Source organism: Lycium barbarum, chromosome 7 (assembly GCF_019175385.1).
Source record: "Lycium barbarum isolate Lr01 chromosome 7, ASM1917538v2, whole genome shotgun sequence".
Classification (NCBI taxonomy): Eukaryota; Viridiplantae; Streptophyta; class Magnoliopsida; order Solanales; family Solanaceae; genus Lycium; species Lycium barbarum.
In genome coordinates this window covers 7,280,319-7,305,738 of record NC_083343.1, presented here as the reverse complement: position 1 = coordinate 7,305,738, position 25,420 = coordinate 7,280,319, and the positions used below count along the sequence as shown (strand labels likewise).

The 25,420-nt window shown below is 37.8% G+C and overlaps 1 protein-coding gene across 3 annotated transcripts; it reads left to right on the top strand.

Moving 5' to 3' along the window:
• The first annotated feature begins 8,668 nt into the window (after positions 1–8,668).
• LOC132603049 (uncharacterized) lies at positions 8,669–25,420 on the top strand. Of its 3 annotated transcripts, XM_060315912.1 has the most exons (10): positions 8,669–8,757; positions 8,798–8,904; positions 9,006–9,063; positions 10,215–10,323; positions 10,449–10,593; positions 10,899–10,950; positions 11,034–11,180; positions 12,607–12,718; positions 22,861–22,987; positions 24,691–25,420. In XM_060315912.1, the coding sequence occupies exons 2-10, from the start codon at positions 8,840–8,842 to the stop codon at positions 25,148–25,150; spliced, it is 1,275 nt and encodes a 424-aa protein (XP_060171895.1). In that variant the 5' UTR covers positions 8,669–8,757; positions 8,798–8,839; the 3' UTR covers positions 25,151–25,420. The 3 variants fall into 3 exon arrangements, with proteins under 3 accessions (XP_060171895.1, XP_060171894.1, XP_060171896.1); XM_060315911.1 differs by having other exon boundaries at positions 8,675–8,904; XM_060315913.1 differs by lacking the exon at positions 9,006–9,063 and having other exon boundaries at positions 8,680–8,904.

The following is a 25,420-nucleotide window of genomic DNA, read 5'->3' as shown; positions in this document are numbered from 1 at the left end:
TTCTGGAACATTGCAGTTTACGTCCAGCAAAATACTGGCCGTATTTCAGTTTACGGGCACTGTTCATGGCCGTATACTGCAATACGGTCCGTATTCTGCCATTTGGACTGCACTGCATCGCTTCAGTAAAATGGCCATAACTTTTTGCACAGATGTCCGTTTGACCCCCGTAAGATACCGTTGGAAAGGTATTTCAATTCTCTACAACTTTCATCAAGGAAGTTTTCCCAAATTCCAAACACGTTTTGAAATACGGGCCGTAAAGTGAAATACGGTCCGTATTTAACCATATGACCTCAAAATGTCAAATTCCAGAATGTTCAGAAATTCTTGGTTTCAGTTTACGGGCACTGTTCATGATCGTAAATTGAAATACGACCACTGTTCATGGGCGTAAACCACCATATCACAACTGAACGGAAAAATTTCAATTCTCACATTCTTTATCTGATGTTCTAAGTCTAGGATCGTGGTCAAAACTTTCATTAAAAGTACGGGGTGTTACAATATCTCCCTCTTGGGATCATTCGTCCTCGAATGATGGGTCATGGTTAAGGATATGGCTGGACATGGCTTGAATACATGAACATGAATGAAAGACGACATAAAACATAAGAGCTTGGCATGTTTACGTGGGAGCATGATCATGGATCATGAGAACTGAATGTGTGATTACATGGAAACATGGATACTGAAGCATGAGACATGAAACATGAGCGATGGATACATGACATGTGCGTGAAACATGAGACATAGCATGGGGCATGAAAACTGACATGACATAGTTTTATGAAAACGTCAGTGCCTAAACATGAGACATGAATAGCGAATACATGAACTTGAACGTGAAACGTAAGGCATGAATACATAAGGGACATTATAACTCTTCTCCAAAATGTCATTGAGCCATCATTAATCCGATACTCGTGATTCTTGCCCGACATACAACATATACCTTGTTTTCCTTAACAACTTTCGTCTCCTACCTCCAATGCCTTTGAAATCTCATTTAGAATCATTAAACATTACTTCTTGCTCGTCAACATGCCGTATACGTCATACCCCTCATGAGTCTATTTTTGGTATGCTAACAGGAAAATTTTCAAGGCGTAACATTCTCCCCCTTTTTTGGAGCATTCGTCCTCGAATGTTAAACATTCGGAATTCTACGAAAATTTCGCCAGAGTCTCCCCTGTAATATGGAACTACCAACCTCAAAATCTTGGTGTTTCATCATAAATCTCTTATATGGGCTGAAACAAGTGCGGGTACTTGGATTTCATATCCTCCTCGGTTCCCATGTAGCTTCCCCAACTTTTTGACTCCTCCACAGGACTTTCACTGAGGCTACTTCCTTAGTTCTCAACTTGCGAACTTGACGGTCAAGAATGACTACGGGGATCTCCTCGTAGGTGAGGCCATCCTTAACTGTTATAGTATCAGCAGGAACAACCAACGACGGGTCTCCTACGCACTTCCTCAACGTGGACACATGAAACACTAGATGCACAATAATAAAGTCACGTGGAAACTCAAGCTCATAAGCCAATTGACCAACCTTTCATTGGATTCTGTATCGTCCAATACGGCGGGACTATGCTTCCCCTTCTTACCAAATCTCATGCCATTCTTCATAGGTGAGAGCTTAAGAAATACTCAGTCGTTAGCTTCAAACTCTAAATCTCTCTGTCTCACATTTGTGTAAAACTTATGGCAATTCTGAGTCGTTTTCAAACGCTCCTGTATTAACTTGACTTTCTCCATATCCTGATAAACTAAAATCTGGTCTTAACAAATCTGTTTCACCAACTTCGAACCAACCAATTGGTAATCTACACCTTCGCTCAAAAAGGGTTTCAAATAGTGCCATACCAATATTAGCATGGTAATCCTTTTTCTTTTATTGTAAGTAAACTCAATAAGAGACAGGTGGTCATCCCAATTACCATTGAAATCAAGGACACATGGTTACTGAACTGAATGAATACAAGATTACTAAACTGCTGAGATACTAAACTGAATGTCTATTGTCCTGACTAAAGACTGGGCTGACTGAATACTGAGCTAATTAAATACTGGATTAGTTGAATACTGAGCTGACTGAATACTGGATTAGCTGAATACTGAGCTGACTGAATACTGGAATGGCATGAATACGTGAGTACTGGACTGATATCTGAGTATTGAACTAACATGAATATTATAACATGAGATCTGAATAGCGTATCTGTCTGACCATTTATCTGAGGATGAAAAGTTGTGCTATGGTTCACCTCTGTACCTAATCCTTTCTGAAAGGATTTTTAGAAGTTCGGTGTGAACTGAGCACCATAATCTAAAATAATGGACTCTAGGGTCCCATACAATCCAACAATTTCATTAACACATGACTTGGCATAATCTTATGTTCAATCTGTGGTCTTAACTGGCAAGAAGTGCGCTGACTTCGTAAGTCTGTCCACAATCACCCAAATTAAATCATGCCTCCTAGCTGAACGAGGTAGACCTGATACAAAGCCCATATTGATCATTTCCCGTTTCCAGACAGAAATATCATTATCCTGAGCCAAGCCACCAGGCTTCTGGTGTTCGGCTTACACTTGCTGACAATTCTGACACTCAGCTACGAACTCTGCTACATTCTTCTTCGTATCATTCCACCAATAAATATCCTTAAGATCATGGTACATCTTAGTGGAACCTGGGTGGATGGAATACCTAGAGTTGTGAGCTTCTGACATGATTCGCTCTCTAAGCCTATCTACATCTAGAACGCGTAATCTGCCTCGATATCTCAAGGTACCATTATCTCCCTCCTGCTCAAAAGCTAAGGCTTTCTATTCGTGAATCATCTTTTTCATCTGCAGCAAGTAGGAATCACCAAACTGTTTCTCTCTAACTTCGATGACTAAGGAGGAATAAGCTATGTTCTGGGCAACAACTCCACCTACTTCGGAGCCTGAAAGTCGAATTCCTAGCTTGGATAAGCGGTGAACTTCTTTCACCATATTTATCTTGTCTGTCTAAATCATGAGCCATACTTCCCATACTTTATTTTAGATACTTCCTAAAATACTCATAGTACTGTTGTGCGCTAAGTCTATGACTAGCACCTTAAGGATTAGAGTCTTGTGCAATGGCACTACCCTTTTGACACATAACTGGGCATGATCTTATAGATTTTCTGTGATCGCCTAATAGATAGTAATTGAACTTGATAATATTCGTTCGATGATCATTCTACTCAATTCAGGTTTCCTCTAAGACGAGGCATATTCCTTATGAAGACTATCTCATTATGCCAACTTAACTGAACTAAGGTTCTTCATATCTCATAATAACCATTCGGGTCTTCAATTATCTCGCTGGACTTACTGGTGATTTATGCATCTCCCCCTTAGACCAAGGCTAACATCTTATACTTACAAATTCTTCTCTTTTGATGGGATCCAATTAACATTCCTTACCTTCTGCAATTCCTTCGTACTCTACAACACTTACTTTTTTTTTTACTCACATCTGAGCAATTTCTCATGGGGAAAAAGAACTAAACTTACTTACATGAACTGGTTGCTACTATATTCATAACTGACATACTCCATCTTAACGACTTAACTCTGCTCACACTTGTAAATCTTAGGAAAACCTCTTTTGACAACTCTTAAAGGCTATTCTTCTGTAGTTTGCTCTCTTACAGCTTTAGCTGATTTCTTCTTCCACTAATCACTCTATTCTGAACTTAACTTAAGCCCTTGTTTCTAACACACATTCGGATGTATCCGAACTGTCACCCACTCAAGGTGTTCATCTGAATAGGAAATCAAATCATATTTCTCAAGGTCAGCCGTACTCGTAACTTGGTCAAATCTTATCATTACTGTTGACATGGCTTTTCCAGACATATTACGAACTTATATCTTATTCTCCTTCTATTTCTAGGAAAAATTTGATAGAGTTTCCTCTGTATTTCTTACTATCCCAAAATCTGCACGCAGGAATTACCAACAATGCCTCACAAGGCCAACATATATACATATATATCATATCATATCATAGCCACACAGGGCTCCCAATTTCAACAACAATATAAAAATGATGACCTTACCTCATATGTCCAAATCAAACTGTACCTGTTACACTTTCCTGTTTATTTTCCCTTTCAATCTTTAACATCAGATGGAGTGGATCCTGATGAACTCTGGTAGAAAACTGTCTGCCACCACTTCCTTGAGATTCTTCATGATTTACGTTTCTTGCAGACTTAGCTCCTTTTTCTAATTTCTCTAATATCCTCTCCCTGTGGTATCCCATTCTCCTTTCTCAAGAACATCATTATCATTCAACATACCATTCATTCCACTACACCCCTTCTCGGGCAACTTACATTGTATTCCACTTTCATTAGCACTTGAAGTCTCATTCGTTACCAGTAAGTACTGCACAATTGTACCCCCTATGGGTAAACATCCTTACTTGGACCTTAAATTATTTGTTCATCTCCTGCGCATTCGAAACGTACGTAATTCGAGAGGAAGAGAAATTTCTTATTGCTCTAAGCTTCATGGCACGATCTAGAGTAGAAAGAAATGAGACAAATCCTGAATGTCTTGGTGGTCAACTGCTTATATGTATGGGGCCCTCACACATATAAAAGTGACCCCACTGGACACGGTTTCATAGACTCCCTAAAGACACTTGAACCTAGGCTCTGATACCAAGCTTTGTCACGCCCTGAACCATGGCCTGGACGTAACACGGCACTCGGTGCCTGACTGCATGTGACCGAGCGAACCACATGGCTTGCTGAACTATCATGAGGCATACATGAGCGGAAATATAACGTGAATGCATGATGAGCCTTTATAAAACGTAATAAGTCATAATACTTAATAAAAACACTTGTTTAAACATGAGTGCGGAAATAACATGAATGAGCCAAAAATGGCTATACGACTCCGAATGTCTGACATAACATAACTGACTTGTCTAGTCTATGAAACCTCTATCATGATCCGACTGGAAAACATACTTACTGGGACAAGGCCCCCAGCATACCTTAGATGCATAATTAATCATAAAACAAAAGTTGACTAAACCCCGAATGAGATGGGGCTCACCAATAAGCTGATACGAATGTTGTCCTACTGAGCAGATATGTCGTCCTGTGTATCAGTACCTGCATCGTGAAATGCAGGCCCCCGGGCAATAAAAAGGGGACGTCAGCACATTGAATGTACTGGTATGTAAAACAACTGAAAGAAATAGCATGGGACATGGAATAACATGATAAGAACTGAAACTGAAAACCTGGACATGGACATGAGTGCATACATATACATATAAAACATGGTAAAAATATCATAAGTAGGGAGAGCAATAACTTATAACCGATCCATGGTCTGGTGCTTGCGTCCCGCCAGCAGAACACTCAGTCCTTGCCAGGGAACATGAGATTTAATAAAGTATGAAAGGATCCAGTCATTATGAGAGATCGTCCGGGACATGGGTGGAGCGATCCTCATCCTACGGTGGCTACGTAGTTTCAGGCTATCTGAAGCCCTCCTCGGTAATTAATGCAACTCCCAAACATGAACATGTAAAATAGTGGCACTTGCTGCCCATGGTTATCATGAATCGTAACTTGCTTGTACATGGTATTCATGATCATAACTTGCTTGTACATGGTTTTCATGAATCATAACTTGCTTGTACATGATTTTCATAAATCATAACTTGCTTGTACATGGTTTTCATAAATCATAACTTGCTTGTACATGGTTTTCATAAATCATAACTTGTAAATATAGTTTCATAAGATAACTTGTCATAGTCTTGCAAAACATGTTTTTGATGCATGAGTAATAACAATAGTTCATAATCATATATATATATATATATATACTTGACTTGAAAACATGCTTGTAACTTGCTGGATGAAATCATAAAGTTTCATATAAACATAATGAGAACACATGAGGAAGAATTCATGATTCATGGATTTAGCTAGGATTCCTAATAACCGTAATGGAAGATTAGGAATACAACAACGAATATAGATACAAAATTCATGTACATAAATACTTAAATACGGGCTACTAATATGTTGGATTTAGTGCCCTAAGATTTGAACTTCATGGATATCAAGGAAACGAAGCATGGGGAAGAACATAGAGATTCCCTCATGTGGATGGAAGTTCTACATACCTTAGTTGTTCCAAAACTTGAATTAAAGACTTGGATTTTGAAGAAGATTTCCTAAATCTTGATTCTTGAATCTTGAGATGGGTTTTCTTGAAAACCCTAGATTAGGAATGATTATTTCTTGTTTAGATTACAAGGATATATGTTAGAATTGAGTTGGAATAATTGGAATGGACTTACCTTGGTGTTCTTGATGTTGGAGGAGAGTAGGAGGTCGTTCTAGGGTTTGAGGGAGTGAAAAATAATGAGTTGAACTGATATGGACGAATATATAGTGTTCTGGAACATTGCAGTTTACGTCCAGCAAAATACTGGCCGTATTTCAGTTTACGGGCACTGTTCATGGCCGTATACTGTAATACGGTCCGTATTCTGCCATTTGGACTGCACTGCATCGCTTCAGTAAAATGGCCATAACTTTTTGCACAGATGTCCGTTTGACCCCCGTAAGATACCGTTGGAAAGGTATTTCAATGCTCTACAACTTTCATCAAGGAAGTTTTCCCAAATTCCAAACACGTTTTGAAATACGGGCCGTAAAGTGAAATACGGTCCGTATTTAACCATATGACCTCAAAATGTCAAATTCCAGAATGTTCAGAAATTCTTGGTTTCAGTTTACGGGCACTGTTCATGATCGTAAATTGAAATACGACCACTGTTCATGGGCGTAAACCACCATATCACAACTGAACGGAAAAATTTCAATTCTCACATTCTTTATCTGATGTTCTAAGTCTAGGATCGTGGTCAAAACTTTCGTTAAAAGTACGGGGTGTTACATATATATACTATGTTTAAAACACGATTAATATTACATTATAGTTTGTGTTCCGTATCTAAAACTTTATTATATTAGTTTTTGCTATGAATACAAAGTCTGCACTTTTTTTTTGACATTGTTTGTTTTTTTAATATGGGATTCACTTTTTATTTTTTTTTATTTTTTATATTGCTTGATTTTGTCAATATGGGATACTATGTTCAAAACACGATTAATATAACATTGTAGTTTGTGCTCCGTATTTAAAAATTTATTATATTAGTGTTTGCTACGAATACAAAGTCTGCACTTTTTTTTTTTGACATTGTTTTTTTTTTAATATGAGATTCACTTTTTTTTTTATATTGCTTGATTTTGTTAATAACGGGTCCACTTTTTTTACTTTTTTTTTAATATTGGTTGGTATTTTTTTTATTTTTTAAGATTGGTTGATGTTTAATATGGGGACCACACTTTTTTTTTAACGACAAAGCATGGATTGAGACCCATGCTTCTATATAGTAGTAATATAAGTAAAGTAAATTGTATAATTGTGTATAAGTGTATATTTTCATATATAATATTATATACACATTATACATTTTTATACACCTATATACATAATATATTTTTTTTGTATGTAAATATATAACATTGTATAAAAGTATTTTTTGGGTTATATTTTTTCTATTTAAGTCACATTTCTGAAGTATCTCCTCCTTAAAATCGTCAGAAAGTTAAAAGGAGCTGAAATGAATTATGGGCGATTCGCAGAATTGCCCTTCTTTTGGGGTGGTCTTTAAATTTTGCCCCTCATATTTGAAATCTTTAAATTTTGCCCTTAGGCTAAATCTCATGGGTTTCAGGTTCGAACCCTCACACAATCAAAATTTTAAAAAAAAATCGCAAGACAGAGTTTAAATTTCGCTATGCCGCCATCGGCATACACTTGTGAAGGAATTACCAAAGTTATGCCAGATCCGGCATACTTATGCCTTATGGGCAGACTTGCCATAAGTATGCCGGGTCCAACATAACTTTGGTAATTCCTTCACAAGTTTATGCCGGGTCCGGCATAAAAGTTTGCCCATTAAAAGTATGCCCCCGCCGGCATAAACTTGTGAAGGAATTACCAAACTTATGCCGGACCCGGCATACTTATGCCTTATGGGCAGACTTGACATAAGTATGCCGGGTCCGGCATAAATTTGGTAATTCCTTCACAATTTTATGCCGGTGGGGGCATACTTTTAATGGACAAACTTTTATAGTATGCCACATAAGGCGAAATTTTTCCTTAACGCATAACTAAAAGTTTGCCTTATAAGACAAAGTCTATACCTTAAGAAAAAGTTCTGCCTTATGGGACATACTTTTAGTTATGCCTTAATTAAAAGTCTGCCCCATAAGGCATAGTTCCTTAAGGAAAAGTTTTGCCCCATAAGGCATAACTAAACTATGCCTTGAGGAAAAGTTATGCCCCTCCGGTATAACTTTAATTTTTCCTTAAGGACTTTATGTCGGATCCGGCATACACTCCCCCAGCCTTGCCTTGCGAAATTATTTTTTTATTTTATGCATGAGTGGGGGTTCGAACCCAGAACCTCAGGTATCCAAGCGAAGGGCAAAATTTAAAGACCACAAATATGAGGGGCAAAATTTAAAGACCACCTCAAAAGAAGGGCAATCCGTGCAAAAACAATGATGAATTATCCGTTTGCATATAACCCGATAAAGAAATTTGGGTTAACGGGTTGTGGCTTAAAACCTTAGCAACTTCCAACAATACACTACCATTACCAGTAGTGCCTCTCAATGGCACTTATCATCCAAAACCCAGTTATATTTTCTAGAAAATTATTATCAGCTCCAAAAATGGTGTCTTCTTGTTCATCTTCATTATTATTTTCTATTCGCTGCTATTCACAAAGACCCCTCAGGTTAGTAAGCAAGTATATATAGAGAGTGTACGTTACTTGTCTATTAATATATATTTTTTTTCTGAGTTGGGTTTTGTTTGGAATTGAATTTTATAATTCAGATATGCAGTTGTTGGTGCTGGATTTGCTGGTTTATCTGTGGCTTGGCATTTGTTGCAGGTACACTTATTAATCGTCTTGATAGACATGAATTTTGCAAAGTGCTTAAGTTATATACATACAACAACATGTCCAGTGAAGTGGGGTCTGGGAAGAGTAGATTGTACGCAAACCTTGCCCCTACCTTGAGAGTAGTGGCGGATTCAGGATTTTCACTCAGGGGTTCGGAAAAAACAACAATAGCTACATATGTGGAAAAAAAAAAAAGGAAGTAGGAAGTTGTCCCTGGGAATCGAACCTAGGACGCTACCCTGAACCGCTTGAGCTAACTTTTTGCATTTGTTCAGGATATTCAAAAGTTAATATTTCTACATAAACACAGAAAATTTAACCTATATATAAAATGTAATTTTTTGCTTAGGATGTTCGGGTGAACACCCTTACCACCCTCTAAATCTGCCCGTGCTTGGGAGGTAGAGAGGTTGTTTTCGAAAGACCCTCGGCTCAAGAGAAAACATGACAAAAAGGTCACACAAGAAGTTGATGAAACTAAAAAAGTCATGGTAGAATACTTTAGATAAGCATTACAAATAAAAGGAACAGTAACCGCATCAAACTAATACAGTAATCGAAGTACAAGAAATAACAAAAAACAGAATATCAAAGGGCAAGAAACTACAAAGATAATACGACACCTACTAGTATGGAAGGGTTCATGAGGCAATGCTTTACTACCTATTAACCTTCTACCTTAATCCGCATCCTCCATAACCTGTCCTCGGTAAGCTGCAACTAAGTTATATACATAGTGAATAATTTTTTATAGTAATAGGTTACTGTAACTAATTAGATGTAATTGTCTATAATAAGTGGATTGGTAACCTTAGAAATAGGGAAATCAATCAGTAAAGAATCTCTACCATATATATGGGAGTAATATTTAGATCATTTTACAATTTTTTCTATTACAAGTTCGTTTTATCTGAGTCTTACTTTTAAATAATATAAGCAGCCTACAACACAGGTTAAAGTACTCAGAATGTTCCAGCTTTTTTGTACTATTAGCAGTATATAACTAAATCCGTTGACAGATTAGTTTTATCTATGAATCGCCATCAGTCATGCTAAGTTACCTATGCAGCTTCTTTTTCCATTTCAGTTCAATTGTCATAGGCAGTTAATTACAACTGCATCTTTTTTTTTTTTTTCAGCAAAGTTCAGAGGAATCAAGTTTTTGCATAGACATATACGATGAAGTTGGCATTGGTGGAGGTGCATCTGGAATGTCTGGTGGACTACTTCATCCCTATTCCCCCAAAGGTGCGTGGGAACTCGTTTACTAGGATGAGACAACTCATTAATTTCAGATTTCTTCCTTTAAATTAGTTCCTAAAGCATTTATTTTTACAATAATCCCTTTCTGAGATTTAAGTCAAAGTTTGCAGTCAAGCTTCTGTGGCAGGGAGAAGAATGCTGGAAAGAAAGCTTAAAGCTTCTAAATATTGCTGAAGATTCTCGATCTTCCAAGCCATTAGACATGGGAAAACCGGAAACTGCAATGAAAGAAGGTGACTTTATAGTCAGGAGAAGGTTAGTTATATAAAGCATGTAAGATGTAAACTGCTGAGACGTCTTATATATATATATATATAACAAGATCTCATTGATGTGGACTAAGTATTTCTGCCAATTTAATATTGAGTCATGGACTGCAGCTATTTATCTGAGTGTATAAGTGAGCCTTTTCTTTCTGACATGTACACTTTAGTCAACCTGATGCCCTAGACTCAAGAAACTTTTGTTCCTTCATTGCGCTTATACTTTCTTTGTACTATATGGAAGAGGTATAACCATCTTTTTACTGCCTAAGCAAATTGGTTTTGAATGATTAACAGTGGAATTGTGAGACCAGCGCTCTCTTTGAAGAATATGGACGTTATGAATGATGTGAGTACATCAAATTATTACATCAACAAGAAATTTATATGTAATTTCATGATTATGGTATGTGTTTTCTTTTGCTTGAGTAGAATGCTCAAAACTGCATTGCCAGCTGCAGAATAGAAACGATTCACAAGGATGCTGCACAGAAACTTGTACCCGATTTGTGTGTGCCCCTGGACTTGGTCTTCCATATGCCTGAAGCTGTGAATGTTCATCCTCAGAATTATCTCGAGGTTTGAAGGGAAAAATCCTGATGACTATAGAATTTTGAACTGGTCTATATTGTCCTGTATCTTTGGTAGTAGGTTCAAATAGTCCCTTAAGTATCAATTGAGCAGTTGTTTTCCTTTAAGTTTGCCAAAAGTGAGCACTTTTGATATACAACAACAACAACCCAGTGAAATCCCACAACGTGGGGTCTGGGGAGGGTAGAGTATACGCAGACCTTACTCCTACGAAGGTAGGACGGCTGTTTCCGAAAGACCCTCGGCTCAATAAAAAGTATAAAAAGAGGTCAGATAAGGATAAGAAATTCAAAGCGATATGGAAATGCAAATAACGAAAGCGACACAGATAAAATAGGATAATCAAAGTACAGGAAATAACAGATAATAGCAGAAATCAGAACACAAGAAATTATACTGCGTTAATGCGACTACTAATAAGGAAGGATAACGACACTATCTACTAGCCTTCTACCCTAATCTGGGTCCTTCAAACCCTCCTATGTGAGGTCATGCCCTCTGTAAGCTGTAACTGCGCCATGTCCTGTCCAATCACCTCTCCCCAATACTTCTTCGGCCTACCCCTACCTCTTCTGAAACCATTCATGGCCAACTTCTCACACCTCTGCACTGGGGCGTCTGTGTCTTTCCTCTTCACATGCCCAAACCATCTCAGTCTCGCTTCCCGCATCTTGTTTTCCACCGAGGCCACTCCCACCTTGTCCCGGATAGCCTCATTCCTAATCCTGTCACTCCTGGTGTGCCCACACATCCATCTCAACATTCTCATCTCGACAACTTTCATCTTTTGAACGTGAGAGATCTTAACTGGCCAACACTCCGTCCCATACAACATAGTCGGTCTAACCACCACTTTGTAGAACTTGCCCTTAAGTTGTGGTGGCACCTTCTTGTCACATAGCACTCCGGAAGCGAGCCTTCATTTCATCCACCCTGCCCCAATACGATGTGTGACATCATCGTCAATCTCCCCGCTGCCTTGCATAATCACTTTTGATATCCAATTGTTAAATTTAATCAGATCAGTGAAAATGAAAAATATTTAACGAGAACTCACATTTGGAAGTACATATTTTATAGTTTATGTTATTTTTGGTCTATTTCAAGAGTTTGGTGCAACTTTTTGAGGTGCAATTTTTGCTATTTTTGGCCTATTTTTTGTGTCTGGTGTAGTTTTTTATGTTGCGGTTTCTAGAATTGACAAAAATTTCCTTTTTTTTTTTCAAAGTTATGGAAAAATTTAACAATCAGAGTTTGGTAAATATTTGACGGAGATAAAAAATGCTCACGTTTGGCAAACTTAAAGGACCAAAACTACTAAGTTGATACTTGAGGGACTAGTTTGTACCTACTATTAAAGATAAGGGACCATTTTTGTCATTTTCTCGTCTTTTTACTTTTGATTATCTTTCAGGCTCTCTACTTAGCATGCAGAACTTTTGTGGAATTCAAGTGCAGTTCGGGCATTTCATTTAAAGAGTTAAATTTGCGCAAGGAATCGGTTCATAATCTTCTAGAATTAGCAGGTATGCACTTTTGATTCTGCAATATTTTCTTCATTAATCACTCCAGATTCTTTCATTTCCATGTAAAGATCATTTCCTTCTCGAGTACACTCACCCACTCCGCCAAATACGGATACGCCCGAGGCGGATAGCTTCTCATTTTGTTATGGCTCGGTCCTTTAATGGCCGATATTGGTGCCCAGACCCCTTTCTTCTATATTTTTTGAGAAAGAGAATTGATAAATGACCTCTTCGAAGCTGCACTATTGAATCACCTTAGCTTCCTCGGGTTGCAACTGTAGTTTTGTATCACCTGAAAGAACGTAGCCAAGAAACGGGTTCTCAATTCTCGTTTCATGTTCTCCATTCAAGTTGTTAGGCTTCCATTGGTAGTTCATATGGGAAACTGCCTTATATGAATACTTTAACTCAACCAGTTACTTGGTGAAAATTGGTCAATCTCCTTGCTTCTCATGTGCATTTGATATAAAAATTTTAACTTTTCGGTCAGGCTGGAAGGTGATCCTAATTCCTATTCTGGAAAAGCAGTTCTTGAAACTTTTGACAGTTTTTGTATTTCGAGAAGATAGACGATGGCATTTGAACTTGGTGAAGTTTTTTCAGGAAAGAGAAGTATGAGAATGTGCTTCGACAAGTGTTTCTACAATAGTTCCTAGAGAAAGTTCAAATGTAGATATATTTATGAAACAGTGTTTTGGTAACTAAAACAATCAATCAACTATGCCTCTTTTCCTAACTATTTGGGGTTGGCTTAACTGAAAAATAATAACAATAAAATTTAATGGACTAATGTACAAATTAGATTTTACGCGAGAAGACGGCCTCTTTATTTTTAATTGTTCAATATAGGATAGACTAAATAAGGATGCGGCAAAAGAGAAACAAATTCTGGTGAAGAAATGAATATAAGGTGCTCGGCGCCAGAGACAACCTAAAGGTTTTTTTTTTTTTTTTTTTTTTTTTTGGTTGGGGTTTGGGTTGGTTTGGGGGGGGGGGGGGGGGCAGGTCAAGAGAGTTATTTTCCCATGCCATTTCTTCAAAAATTTAAACAAATGAACATTTCACCTTTCTATTTTTCCTTTTCTAAACAGAAAAATTGTGTTGATAATAAATCCAAAAGCTTGAAACATCCACTTACCACTACAAACTCCTTTAATAATGTAATCAAATGGAAGAACTTGTTTTGGTATTCATGAAAATACAAGGTATTTATACAATTACAAAGAACTCTATAAAGGGAATAGATCAAAATAAATAAAAGGAAATGTTCTAGAATCGCTCCTATGATTTGGTTACTATATTCTGTAACACTCCTCCTCTAGCAGGAGCGTGCCTAGCTTGTTATAAAGGTGATCAACATGAGTTCCATTTAACGCCTTGGTGAATAAATCAACTAATTGCTCTGTTGTATCATTGCTCTCTCTCTCTTCCTCTTCCTCGAGTAAACTTGAACAATTGGCGATCTTGCTAGCTCAGATGGAGCATGTACTGAAGGCACAATAGTCGATTGGTGCCAATTGAAGAACTGGGAAATGGACGAACAACATCATCTGATTGTCTTGTCAAAGCATGGGTAACCTCATAGACTAGCCACTCATCATCCTCCCCCTGGGGGTGCATCGAAGAATGGTGTAGTCTATGAAAATACCATATTCGTCGACACAAAATATTTGCCAAGTTCAATAGAATGACACCAATACCCTTTCTAAGAATAGCCTTGGAAAATGCACTTATATGCCTTGGGATCCAACTTGGTAATACATGGTCGAACATCTCGAACATAACATGTGCTTCGAAACACCTTAGGTTCCACCGGAAATAGTGACTTGTATGGAATATTACCAGCAAGCACAGTAGATGACATGCGATTAATCAGAAAACGAGACGTAGAGACTGCATCGACCCAAAATTGTTTAGGAACCTTCATTTGGAACAAAAGAGCTCGAGCTGTCTCAAGTAGATGCCGATTCTTCCTTTCAGCAACTCCATGGACTGTTGGGCAACTAAGGAGGTAAATAAACCATATGGTGTTACTGTCTGGAGATCGATCAGAGCATGTTGGCCTTTTTTAAAGAGCCACTCTGTTATCAGAGTATATAATGGCAACAAAACAATTTTCTGGAAGGATAGGTGGCTGGGAAACTGAAGTTTGGAGGAGCTATTTCCTTATATGTTTGCTCTGGCACAACATCAGAACAAAACAGTGGCTGAAATATGGTCACCTCAAGGTTGGAGTTGATCTTAAGGAGAATGTTGAATGACTGGGAAATACCTAGACTATTTGAGCTTTATAAACATTTGGAGTCTTTCCGAGGGCTGAAGGAGGGGGTTGACTGGGCATAACAAGGGGCACTACAAAGTGAGTTCAGGCTATAAGATCATGGACATGACTGAGCCACAAAACTCTAACTGGCCATGGAGACAAATCTGGAAAGTTAAGATACCTCTTAAGGTTGCATGCTTTACATGGTTACCAGCCAAAGAAGCTGTTTTGACACATGAAAACCTGAGAAAGAGAAGGATTATCTTAGTTTCAAATTGTTGCTTATGTGGGGAAGCAGCCGAGACAGTAGGGCATCTGTTTTTACATTGCAGAATTACTGATCAGCTATGGAAGATTTTTATCAATCTCAGAGGCATATCTTGGTCAATGCCTAGCAAGATTGTTGACACTCTTTCTAGCTGGGAGGAGGTTGGGATTGGGGCAAGGAATAGAAGCTACTGGAGGATCATTCCAGCTTGCATATGGTGGATAATATGGAAAGAAAGGAACTCCAGATGTTTTGAGGATAGAAGTAGCACTCTACAGAAGATCAAGCAAGGGTGTATGTTGCTATTTTGTTTTTGATGTACAAAAAATCCCTCTGTAGATGCAGAATCAATCCTAGAAGTTCTTGACTCATGTTAGGATTTTACATTCTTAGCTTCTTAGTTTTCTTTTTTCTTTTGTAAAGGTGTTTTCAGTACTACCTAAGTACTAATCTATAATACAAAGTTGTTACCTGTTCAAAAAAAAAAAAAAAAAAGTTTGAGAGGGTGTATCAACACATGAAGACTGATGGATAATAATACTGTGATGTCTCATGTAGGACTGAAACACTTCTGACATGTATCCTTGGCGTTTTCACTTCTTAGAATACGTACCGAAGCATTGAATTGAGTTTTGACGTCAGCACAGAAGTTACAAAAGTGAGTAAACACTTCAGAGCGGCTCTTTATATAATAAATCTAAGCTATTTGAGAGAAATCATCCACGAAAGTGACAAATACTTGCGCCCAGTTATGGAAACAACAGGACACGAACTCACACATCAAAGTGAACTAACTCAAAAGCCGACTCAGGCCGTTTATTAACCCTTGGACCTACAGAGTTGTGATGGTCTTTTGCAAATCGACATGACTCACAATCCAACGAGGAAACGTTCTGAAATTGGGGACTAAGCTTCTTCAACATAGGTAAAGCAGGATGTCCCAATTGACAATGTGCTTCAAACGGAGACACGACACTGGAGTGGGCAACAAATCGAGGCTCCCATTCATCAAGGATGTAAAAATCATTAGATATATGTCCTTTACCAATAACCTGATTTGTCGTAGGATCACGAAACACACAATAATCGGGGAAGAAATGAGATAAAAATTTAGGCCTTTCGTAAGTCTACTAACAGAAATTAAATTAAGGGCCAACTTCGGAACACTTAATACAGCTGACAGGATAATAGAGGAAGTTGGTTTAACAGTCCCCTGATCCCACAATATTACAGGTTGAACCATCAGCTAGCATCACAGGGGAGGCCGCTTTGTGTGATTGGAAGCTAGAAAATATATTAGGATTACCAGTAATGTGATGTGTAGCATCAGAATCAATTACCCATTTATTTGCATAGGAGATTTTGTCTGACTCACCAACGGTAGTTACTGAAGTGGATTCGTTCCGTGATTTCTGATATTCAATGAATTTGACATATTCATCAGCTGAAACTAGGGTTGTCGTGTTTCCCAACCAAACTCACAGTAGCAAAATATCTGATACTGACTCAATTATCAAACTCGGTAGCAAAAGAGCAGTACTTTGACGATTCCCGACAATCTTGCTCAAATCCAAACAAGTAAGATTGAGAAATCAGCCGCTTAGCAATTACAAAACTCAAGTTCGTCCGAGAGAGTATTAAGTATTTAATAGACCTGGACAGAGGCAAAACCAGACAAACCAAAATAAAAAAACAGCCACAATACTAGACCTAGACAGATTCGAGAGACCCAAATTCCCTTTTAAAATGTGGTCTGTCCGATTTCAATGTAACAGCCTCCAACAATGCTATGAATCAGACCACAGAAAGTCAAAATCGAAGAGAAAAGAACTGAGAAGCGAAGAATCTGGAAAACAACTCTTTAGATCAGTAAACAAATTCACAAAGTCCAGATTGAAGTCCAAGATGCAAAGAACCTGGAATGACCGAATACCCCTTGGCCGGTGAAGCTTAAGACCATTGCTCTAGTACCATGTAATCAAATGGAAGAACGTGTCTTTTATTCATGAATATACAAGGTATTTATACAATTACACGGAACTCTATAAAAGTGAATAAATAAAAGGAAATATCTAGAATCTCTCCTATGATTTGGTTGCCGTAATCGCTCCTATGATTTGGTTACCACTCCTATTATTTGGTTACTATATTGTGTAATAAAGAAGTAACAAGTATATCCAGTGGATCAAGGGTTAGGGGTGTGGGTTCCCGGGACCCGATAACTTTTACGCAAAACTTGTATTTATAATGAGAAATCTATTAAATATGTCATAAATATCTGTTGGAAACCCACTAGCAAAGTAGGTTCTTGGTACGGTGGCAGTAAAGGAACCTGCTAAAGCTTTGCTGCCCTCCTTGATGAGGGTTCGACTCCCCTTGGGCACGTATTATTAACTTTTTTTTTAAAATAATTGAAATAGCTGGGGAACCTATAAACTTTAGATTCTGGATCCGCCTCTAAGTACATCGTTAACTTAACTTGCATCTGAACATCATCCTATGGTCCTTGTTTATTTTTGTTTCTGTATGAGCTGATTTTGTCAGCACTTGAAAAGTTATTGCTATACATGATGGTTTGATAATGTTCAATCCCCTGTCTGATGGGAAGGACATTACAATATGTCCAGTTGAGTGATGGAGAGGAGAAGGGCCACTGGCCCTCATGGATTTCTTGGTTTTAAAAAAATGACGGAGAGAAGGGTAAAGTGAGAGAAGGTCAAATTCACTTCCCCTAGGTAAGCTGTTTATGATTAATTTACTTGCTTCATACAACAGAACGCGGGTAAAACTAATTAATTTTGTTTCTCTAAGGGGTTATGGAAGCTAAAATTGGGAGGTTGTGCAATCCCCACATTTCTTGCAACCTAGAGAAATAAGAAAAATTATCTTTAAGGCTCTCTACTTAGTATGCAAAACTTTTCTGGAATTGAAGTGCAGTTCGGGCATTTCATTTAAAGAGTTAAATTTGCACTAGGAATCGGTTCATACTCTTCTAGAATTACCTGATATGCTATTGAATCACCTTAGCTTCCTCGGGTTGCAACTGTACTTTTGTATCACCAGAAAGAACGTAGCCAAGAAACAGTTTCCAATTCTCGTTTCATGTTCTCCATTCAAGTTGTTAGGCTTCCTTTGGTAGTTCATATGGGAAACTACCTTACATGAATAGTTTAACTCAACCACTTACTTGGTGAAAATTGGTCAATCTCCTTGCTTCTCATGTGCATTTCATTACATTTTTTTAACTTTTGGGTCAGGCTGGAAGATGATCCTAATTCCTATTTTGGAAAAGCAGTTCTTGAAACTTTTGACAGTTTTTGTATTTCGAAAAGGTAGAAGATGGCATTTGAACTTGGTGAAGTTTTTTCAGGAAAGAGAAGTATGAGAATGTGTTTCAACAAGTGTTTCTACTATAGTTCCTAGTGAAAGTTCAGATGTAGATATGTTTTTGAAACAGTTTTGGTAGCGAAAACAATCATCAACTATGCCTCTTTTCCTAACTATTTGGGGTTGGCTTAACTGAAAAAATATAACAATAAAATTTAATGAAATAATGTACAAATTAGATTTTACACGAGAAGACGCCATCTTTATTTTTCAATTGTTCAATATAGGATAGTCTAAATAAGGATGCGGGAAAAAAAGAAAAATATTTAAGTGAAGAAATGAATATAGGGTGCTCGGTGCTGGAGACTACCTAATTTGTTTGGGCGGGGGGTGTGGTGGTGATGGGCAAAAGTAAGAGGGGGCAGGTCTAGTGAGTTGTTTTCATTAAATATCGCCCTTGACAAGAATTGAGAATTGTTTCCTAAAAATAACTTAGGTGTGTTGAAAATGACAACAGAAAGATAGTGGAAGCACCACCTAGCCCTATTCTCCATGTCATTTCTTCAAATATTAAAACAAATGAACATTCCACCTTTCTATTTTTCTTTTTCAAAAAAGAAAAATTGTGTTGATAATAAATCTAAAACAACATCCACTCACTACTACAAACTCCTTTAATAATTTAATCAAATGGAGGTACTTGTCTTTGTATTCATCAAAACACAAGGTATTTAAACAATTACAAAAAACTCTATGAAAGGGAATAAATCAAAATAAATAAAAGGAAATATTCTACCATCACTCCTATGATTTGATTACTATATTCTATAACACTCCCCCTCAAGCTGGAGCATAGATATTGATCATGCCCAGCTTGTTATAAATGTAATCAACTCGAGTTCCATTTAACGCCGTAGTGAATAAATCATCTAATTGCTCTCCTGTATCATTGCTCTCTTTCTCTTCCTCGAGTAAACCTTGACAATTGGCGATCTTGCTAGCTCAAATGGAGCAGGTGCTGTAGGCATAATAGTTGATTGTTCCTCAATAGAAGAACTGGGAGATGGAGGAACAACGTCATCTGATTGTTTTGTCAAAGCACTAGTAACCTCATAGACTAGCCACTCATCGTCTTCCCCCTGAGTTGTAGAAATGGGAGGTGCATCGAAGAATGGTGTAGTCTCTAAAAATACCACATCGGCTGACACGAAATATTTGCCAAGTTCAGTAGAATAACACAAATATCCCTTTTGAATGTAAGAATAGCCTAGAAAAACACACTTCAATTCCTTGGGATCCAACTTTGTAATACATGGTTGAACATCTCGAACATAACATGTGCTTCCAAATGTCTTAGGTTCCATCGGAAATAGTGAGTTGTTTCTAGGGGAAAGAACATTGCAAGGAATATTACCAGCAAGCTCAGTAGATGGCATGCGATTAATCAGAAAACATGATGTACAGACAGCATTGGCCCAAAATTGTTTAGGAACCTTCATTTGGAACAAAAGAGCTCGAGCTGTCTCAAGTATATGCCGATTCTTCTTTTCAGCAACTCCATTTTGAGTGAGTATATCAACACATGAAGATTGATGGAGAATACCATGTTGTCTCATGTAGGATTGAAACACTTCTGACGTGTATTCTTTGGCGTTATCAGTTCTAAGAGTACGTACCGAAGCATTCAGTCGAGTTTTGGCGTCAAGACAGAAGTTACAAAAGTGAGTAAACACTTCAGAGCGGCTCTTCATTAAATAAATCTTAGTCATCTGAGAGAAATCATCCACAAAAGTGACAAAATACTTATGCCCACTTATGGAAACAACAGGACATGGTCCCCACACATCAGAATGAACTAACTCAAAAGCCGACTCAGCCCGCTTATTAACCCTTGGACCTACAGAGTTGTGATGCTGTTTTGCAAATCGACATGACTCACAATCCAATGAGGAAACATTTTGAAATTGGGGACAGAGCTTCTTCAACATAGGTAAAGAAGGATGTCCCAATCGGCAATGTGCTTTAAACGGAGACACGACATTGGAGTAGGCAACAAATCGAGGCTCCCATTCTTCAAGGATGTAGAGATCATTAGATTGATGTCCTTTACCAATAACCTGATTTGTCGTAAGATCACGAAACACACAATAATGGGGAAAGAATGAGATATAACAATTAAGGTCTTTGGTAAGTCTACTAACAGACATTAAATTAAGGGCCAACTTTGGCACACTTAATACACATGACATGTTAATAGAGGAAGTTGGTTTAACAGTCCCCGATCCCACAATATTACAGGTTGAACCATCTGCTAGCGTCACAGGGGAGGTTGCTTTGTGTGGTCGGAAGCTAGAACATATATGAGGATTACCCGTCATGTGATGTGTAGCACCAGAATCGATTACCCATTTATTAGGATAGGAGATACATGTTTTGCCTGACTCATCAACGGTAGTTACTGAAGTGGATTCATTCTGTGATTTCTGACATTCAATAAATTTGACATACTCATCAGCTGAAACTAGGATTGTCATTTTTCCCAATTAAACTCACAGTAGCAAGATATCTGACACTGACTCAATGATCGAACTCAGTAGCAAAAGAACAGTACTTCGACGATTCCTGACAATCTTACTCAAATCCAAACAAGCCGAACTGAGAAATCAGCCATTAAGCAATTACAAAACTCAAGTTCGTCCGAGAGAGTTCTAAGTATTTAATAGACCTGGACAGAGGCAAAACCAGACAAACCAAACGCACAAAACAACCACAAAACTCAAGAACTGTTTGATAAAGAAAATACCAGATCTGGACAGATTCGACAGAACCAAATTCCCTTTTAAAATGTGGCCTGTCGGATTTCAATGTAACAGCGTCCAACAATGCTATGAATTAGACCACAGAAAGTCGAAATTAAAGAGATAAGAAACTGAGAAGCAAAGAATCTGGAAAACAGATATTTAAATCAGTAAACAAATTCACAAACTCCAGATAGAAGTCCAAGGTGCAAACAACCTGGAATCACCGAATACCCCTTGGCTGGTGAAGCGTAAGACCATAGCTCTGGTACCATGTAATCAAATGGAAGAACTTGTCTTTCTATTCATGAATATACAAGGTTTTTATACAATAACAAGGAACTCTATAAAAGTGAATAAATAATGAAATATCTAGAATCGCTCCTATGATTTGGCTACCGTAATTGCTCCTATGATTTGGCTACCACAATCGCTCCTATGATTTGTTACTATATTCTGTAATAAGGAAGTAACAAGTATATCCAGGGGCGGATCTAGGGTTAGGGGTGTGGGTTCCCGGGGGCCCAATAACTTTTGCGCAGACACTGTATTTATTTGGAGAAATCTATTAAATATATAATAAATACCTATCGGAAACCCACTAAAAAAGTAGGTTCTTGGTCCAGTGGCAGTAATGGAACCTGCTAAAGATTTGCTGCCCTCCTTGATGAGGGTTCGATTCCCCTTGGGCATGTATAATCAATTTTTTTAAAAAAATTTGAAATAGCTGGGAACTCATAAACTTCAAATCCTGGATCCGCCTCTGAGTATATCGTTGACTTAACTCGCATATGAACATCATCCTATGGTGCTTGTTTATTTTGTCTCTGAATTAGCTGATTTTGTCAGTACCTGAAAAGTTATTGCTATACATCATGGTTTGATAATGTTCAATGTCCTGTATTATGGGAAGGACATTACAATATGTCCAGTTGAATGATGGAGAGGGGAAGGGCCACTGGCCCTCATGGATTTCTCGGTTTTAAGAAAAATGACAGAGAGAAGGGTAAAGTGAGAGAAGGTCAAATTCACTTTCCCTAGGTAAACTATTTATGATTAGTTTACTTGCTTCATACAACAGAACGCAGGTAAAGCTAATTAATTTTGTTTCTCTAAGGGGTTATGGAAGCTAAATTGGAAGGTTGCACAATCACCCACATTTCTTCCTTTTATGCAAATAAGAAAAATTAACTTTGTACTCCTCTTCTAGCCCAACCAAAGATACTGTAAGACTTAAGACTTTCAAACATCTTTATCTTGTGTAGAGTCTAGTCAAGGTCGGAGTTGGAACTTTGACCTATTTTAGGTGCTTTCTGTAGAATGTGCTAGTTGTTAGAGCAGATTAGTAATTGTGATTTTTTGTGATCCTGTCTAATTCTGGTAATTAGCGTGTTATTTCCAGGTGCATATGGTAGCAACCAGTCTGTAGATGCTTCTACTTTTCCATGATCTTGTCAAACCCTAGTGATTAGCATATTCTTTTCAGGTGATTATGATGCAGTGATCGTATGTCTAGGTGCTAGAGCTGCCTTTCTTCCTGAGCTCTCTGGAAGGCTTCCTTTGAGGACATGTAGGGGTGTTATTGCTCACTTGCAGCTCCCTGATCACATGAGGTACGTGTATAACTCCCGTTTCAAGCAGAATTTCTTCGTCTGTTTTTAATTTTCAAATAGAGAAAATACATCGAAACCCCCCTGAAGTTGACACTTTTTTTCAATAAGACACCTAAACTTTACGGGGGTCCTATTACCCCCTAAATAACTTTAAATTGATATAATTACGTTCTTTTAGGGCCACCTGGCATGGAGAGTGCATTCACTTTCTTTAAGAGAGTGAGAACGCAAAAAACAACTGCAATTGTATTTTTACAATTTTTTATTTATATAAACTGTATTTTCCTATTTTTCTTGTTATTTAATTTTTTTCCTTATTCTTTTTTCTTTTCTTTCTTCTTCTTCTCCACAAACTCGTTGCCATCTCCGCCAGAACCCTGCCACTTCCAATGCCATCATTCCACAACTCCACCCACCTTCTTTTACTACTACCACTTCAACTCTTTCTTCAATCCAATTCTTATTAAACAATATCCCTTACATTTTGAATGATTCAGCAAAAACCCATTACATTTCAAGATTAATGGAGGCATCGATCTAGCTTTTTTATTCAAGATTCAGTCCAACCCCTTATAAATTATGGGCAATTCATAAATTCTTTTCAAAACCTTTATTTTTAATTATGCTGATATAAAAAAGAGATAAAATTAATTAATGATATTATCGGAACTTTGAATTCACTCAAGGAAAAGATAAATGTTTATTTTTTGTGTTTGAAACACGTTTTGGGGTTTTTTTTTTGGGGGGGGGGGGGGGGGGGGGGAATGTGGGGGTGTGAAGTCAAAAGAGAAAATATAAATAAAATTGAAAAATGAAAAGAAAACGTAATTTTAATTAAATTAGCACGTGTCAAGCAAGGCTTGGTGCGTGTTTAGCACCTACTTTTTAAACTTGGGGTTGAACAAAAAAGGAGATAATCATATCAATTCAAAGTTGTTTAGGGAGTAATAGGACCCCCGCAAAGTTTACGTGTCTTATTAAAAAAAAAAGTGTCAACTTCAGGGGAGTTTCGATGTATTTTCTCTTTCAAATATGGTAAACCCCACCCCAAACCTCTCTTCCTTCTCTCTTCCCCTCCTTGGGGCGGAGCCAGGTGGGAGCAAAGGGGGTTGATCCGAACCCCATCGGCAGAAAATTACACTGAATATATAAGGTTAAAATTAGTTTTTATGCGTATATAGTAGATGTTGAATCCCGTTGACTTCTTCGTGTGTTTACTTCTTTATCTTTTGAATCCCTTTAGTGAAAATCCTAACTCCACCACTGCCCCCAAACACATACACACAAAAACAAAAAAAGAACCTCATCGATTGGAGGTGTGTGGGTCCCTTCCACTTGGCCAAACCTCTCTTGTCTCAAGCTGAAATATTCACAACATTGATAATTTTGGAACACACACTTTGCTTAATGATGCAAATCAATGTTTAAATCTCCTCAATTCGACTAACGTGTCCATTGACCTGCAATCTCGCTTGGTCTTGATTAGTATGGGAACTCCTTGTCTTTATAGCATCTCTTACATGGATATATCTACAGTATCCATTGAATATCTCCATTTTCTTGTTATCCTCATTTTTTACCCATACTTATTTGGCTAAATATTTTTGAGAAAAGGACAATAACTATTTAGTTTCCCACATATCATGAATATATTGCCTCCAATATGCAACTAATTAGAAATATCTGTGAATGATAAACTTCAGCAAGGATTATCCAGAACACAGCCCCTCCGTCCTTTCAGATGCATGGCTTGCTGTCCAAGGACCTCGAAGTTTGTATTTGGGGTCAACATGGGAATGGAAATCGAGGAATCATTCCAGACACGTTCCAGAAGAAGAAGCTTCCAAAGCTCTCGAAGAGTTACTGCCGAAGGCATATGCTGTATATCCAGCAATAAAAAATTGGACCGTAAAAGGAGCACGTGCGGGGCTAAGGGCAATGCCACCACTCACCGCAGAAGGATCACTTCCACTCTTGGGTTGCGTAGACGAATTCATTGGCGGCCCCACAGAATGTAAGTACTGGTTATTTACAGGCCTTGGTTCTAGGGGTTTGTTCTACCATGCTTGGCTTGGAAAACTGATGGCACAGGCTGTTCTTTCAAGTAACGAAGACTTGATCCCTTCTGAATTAACGTCGTGGAAGCATCGAGTGAAGCGATAGAAGAGGATGCCAAATCTTATTATTATTTTCAATAATAGCAACATGGACAATGATGATTCACATAGCTGACCTCAACTTACTATTGAAGCTTACTAGTTGTTGTATAGAAGTAGTTTAGTGGTCTCTCCAACATGTTCACTTCCTTTCTGGAGGGAAATGATAGTTTTATTCGACTTTAACTGCAAAATTTTGACGTTGTGTATCAATGTAAATCAGTTACTAATTTTAGAACCAAGATATCTGTTTAACAGGCCATGTTTTTGTAGTTTA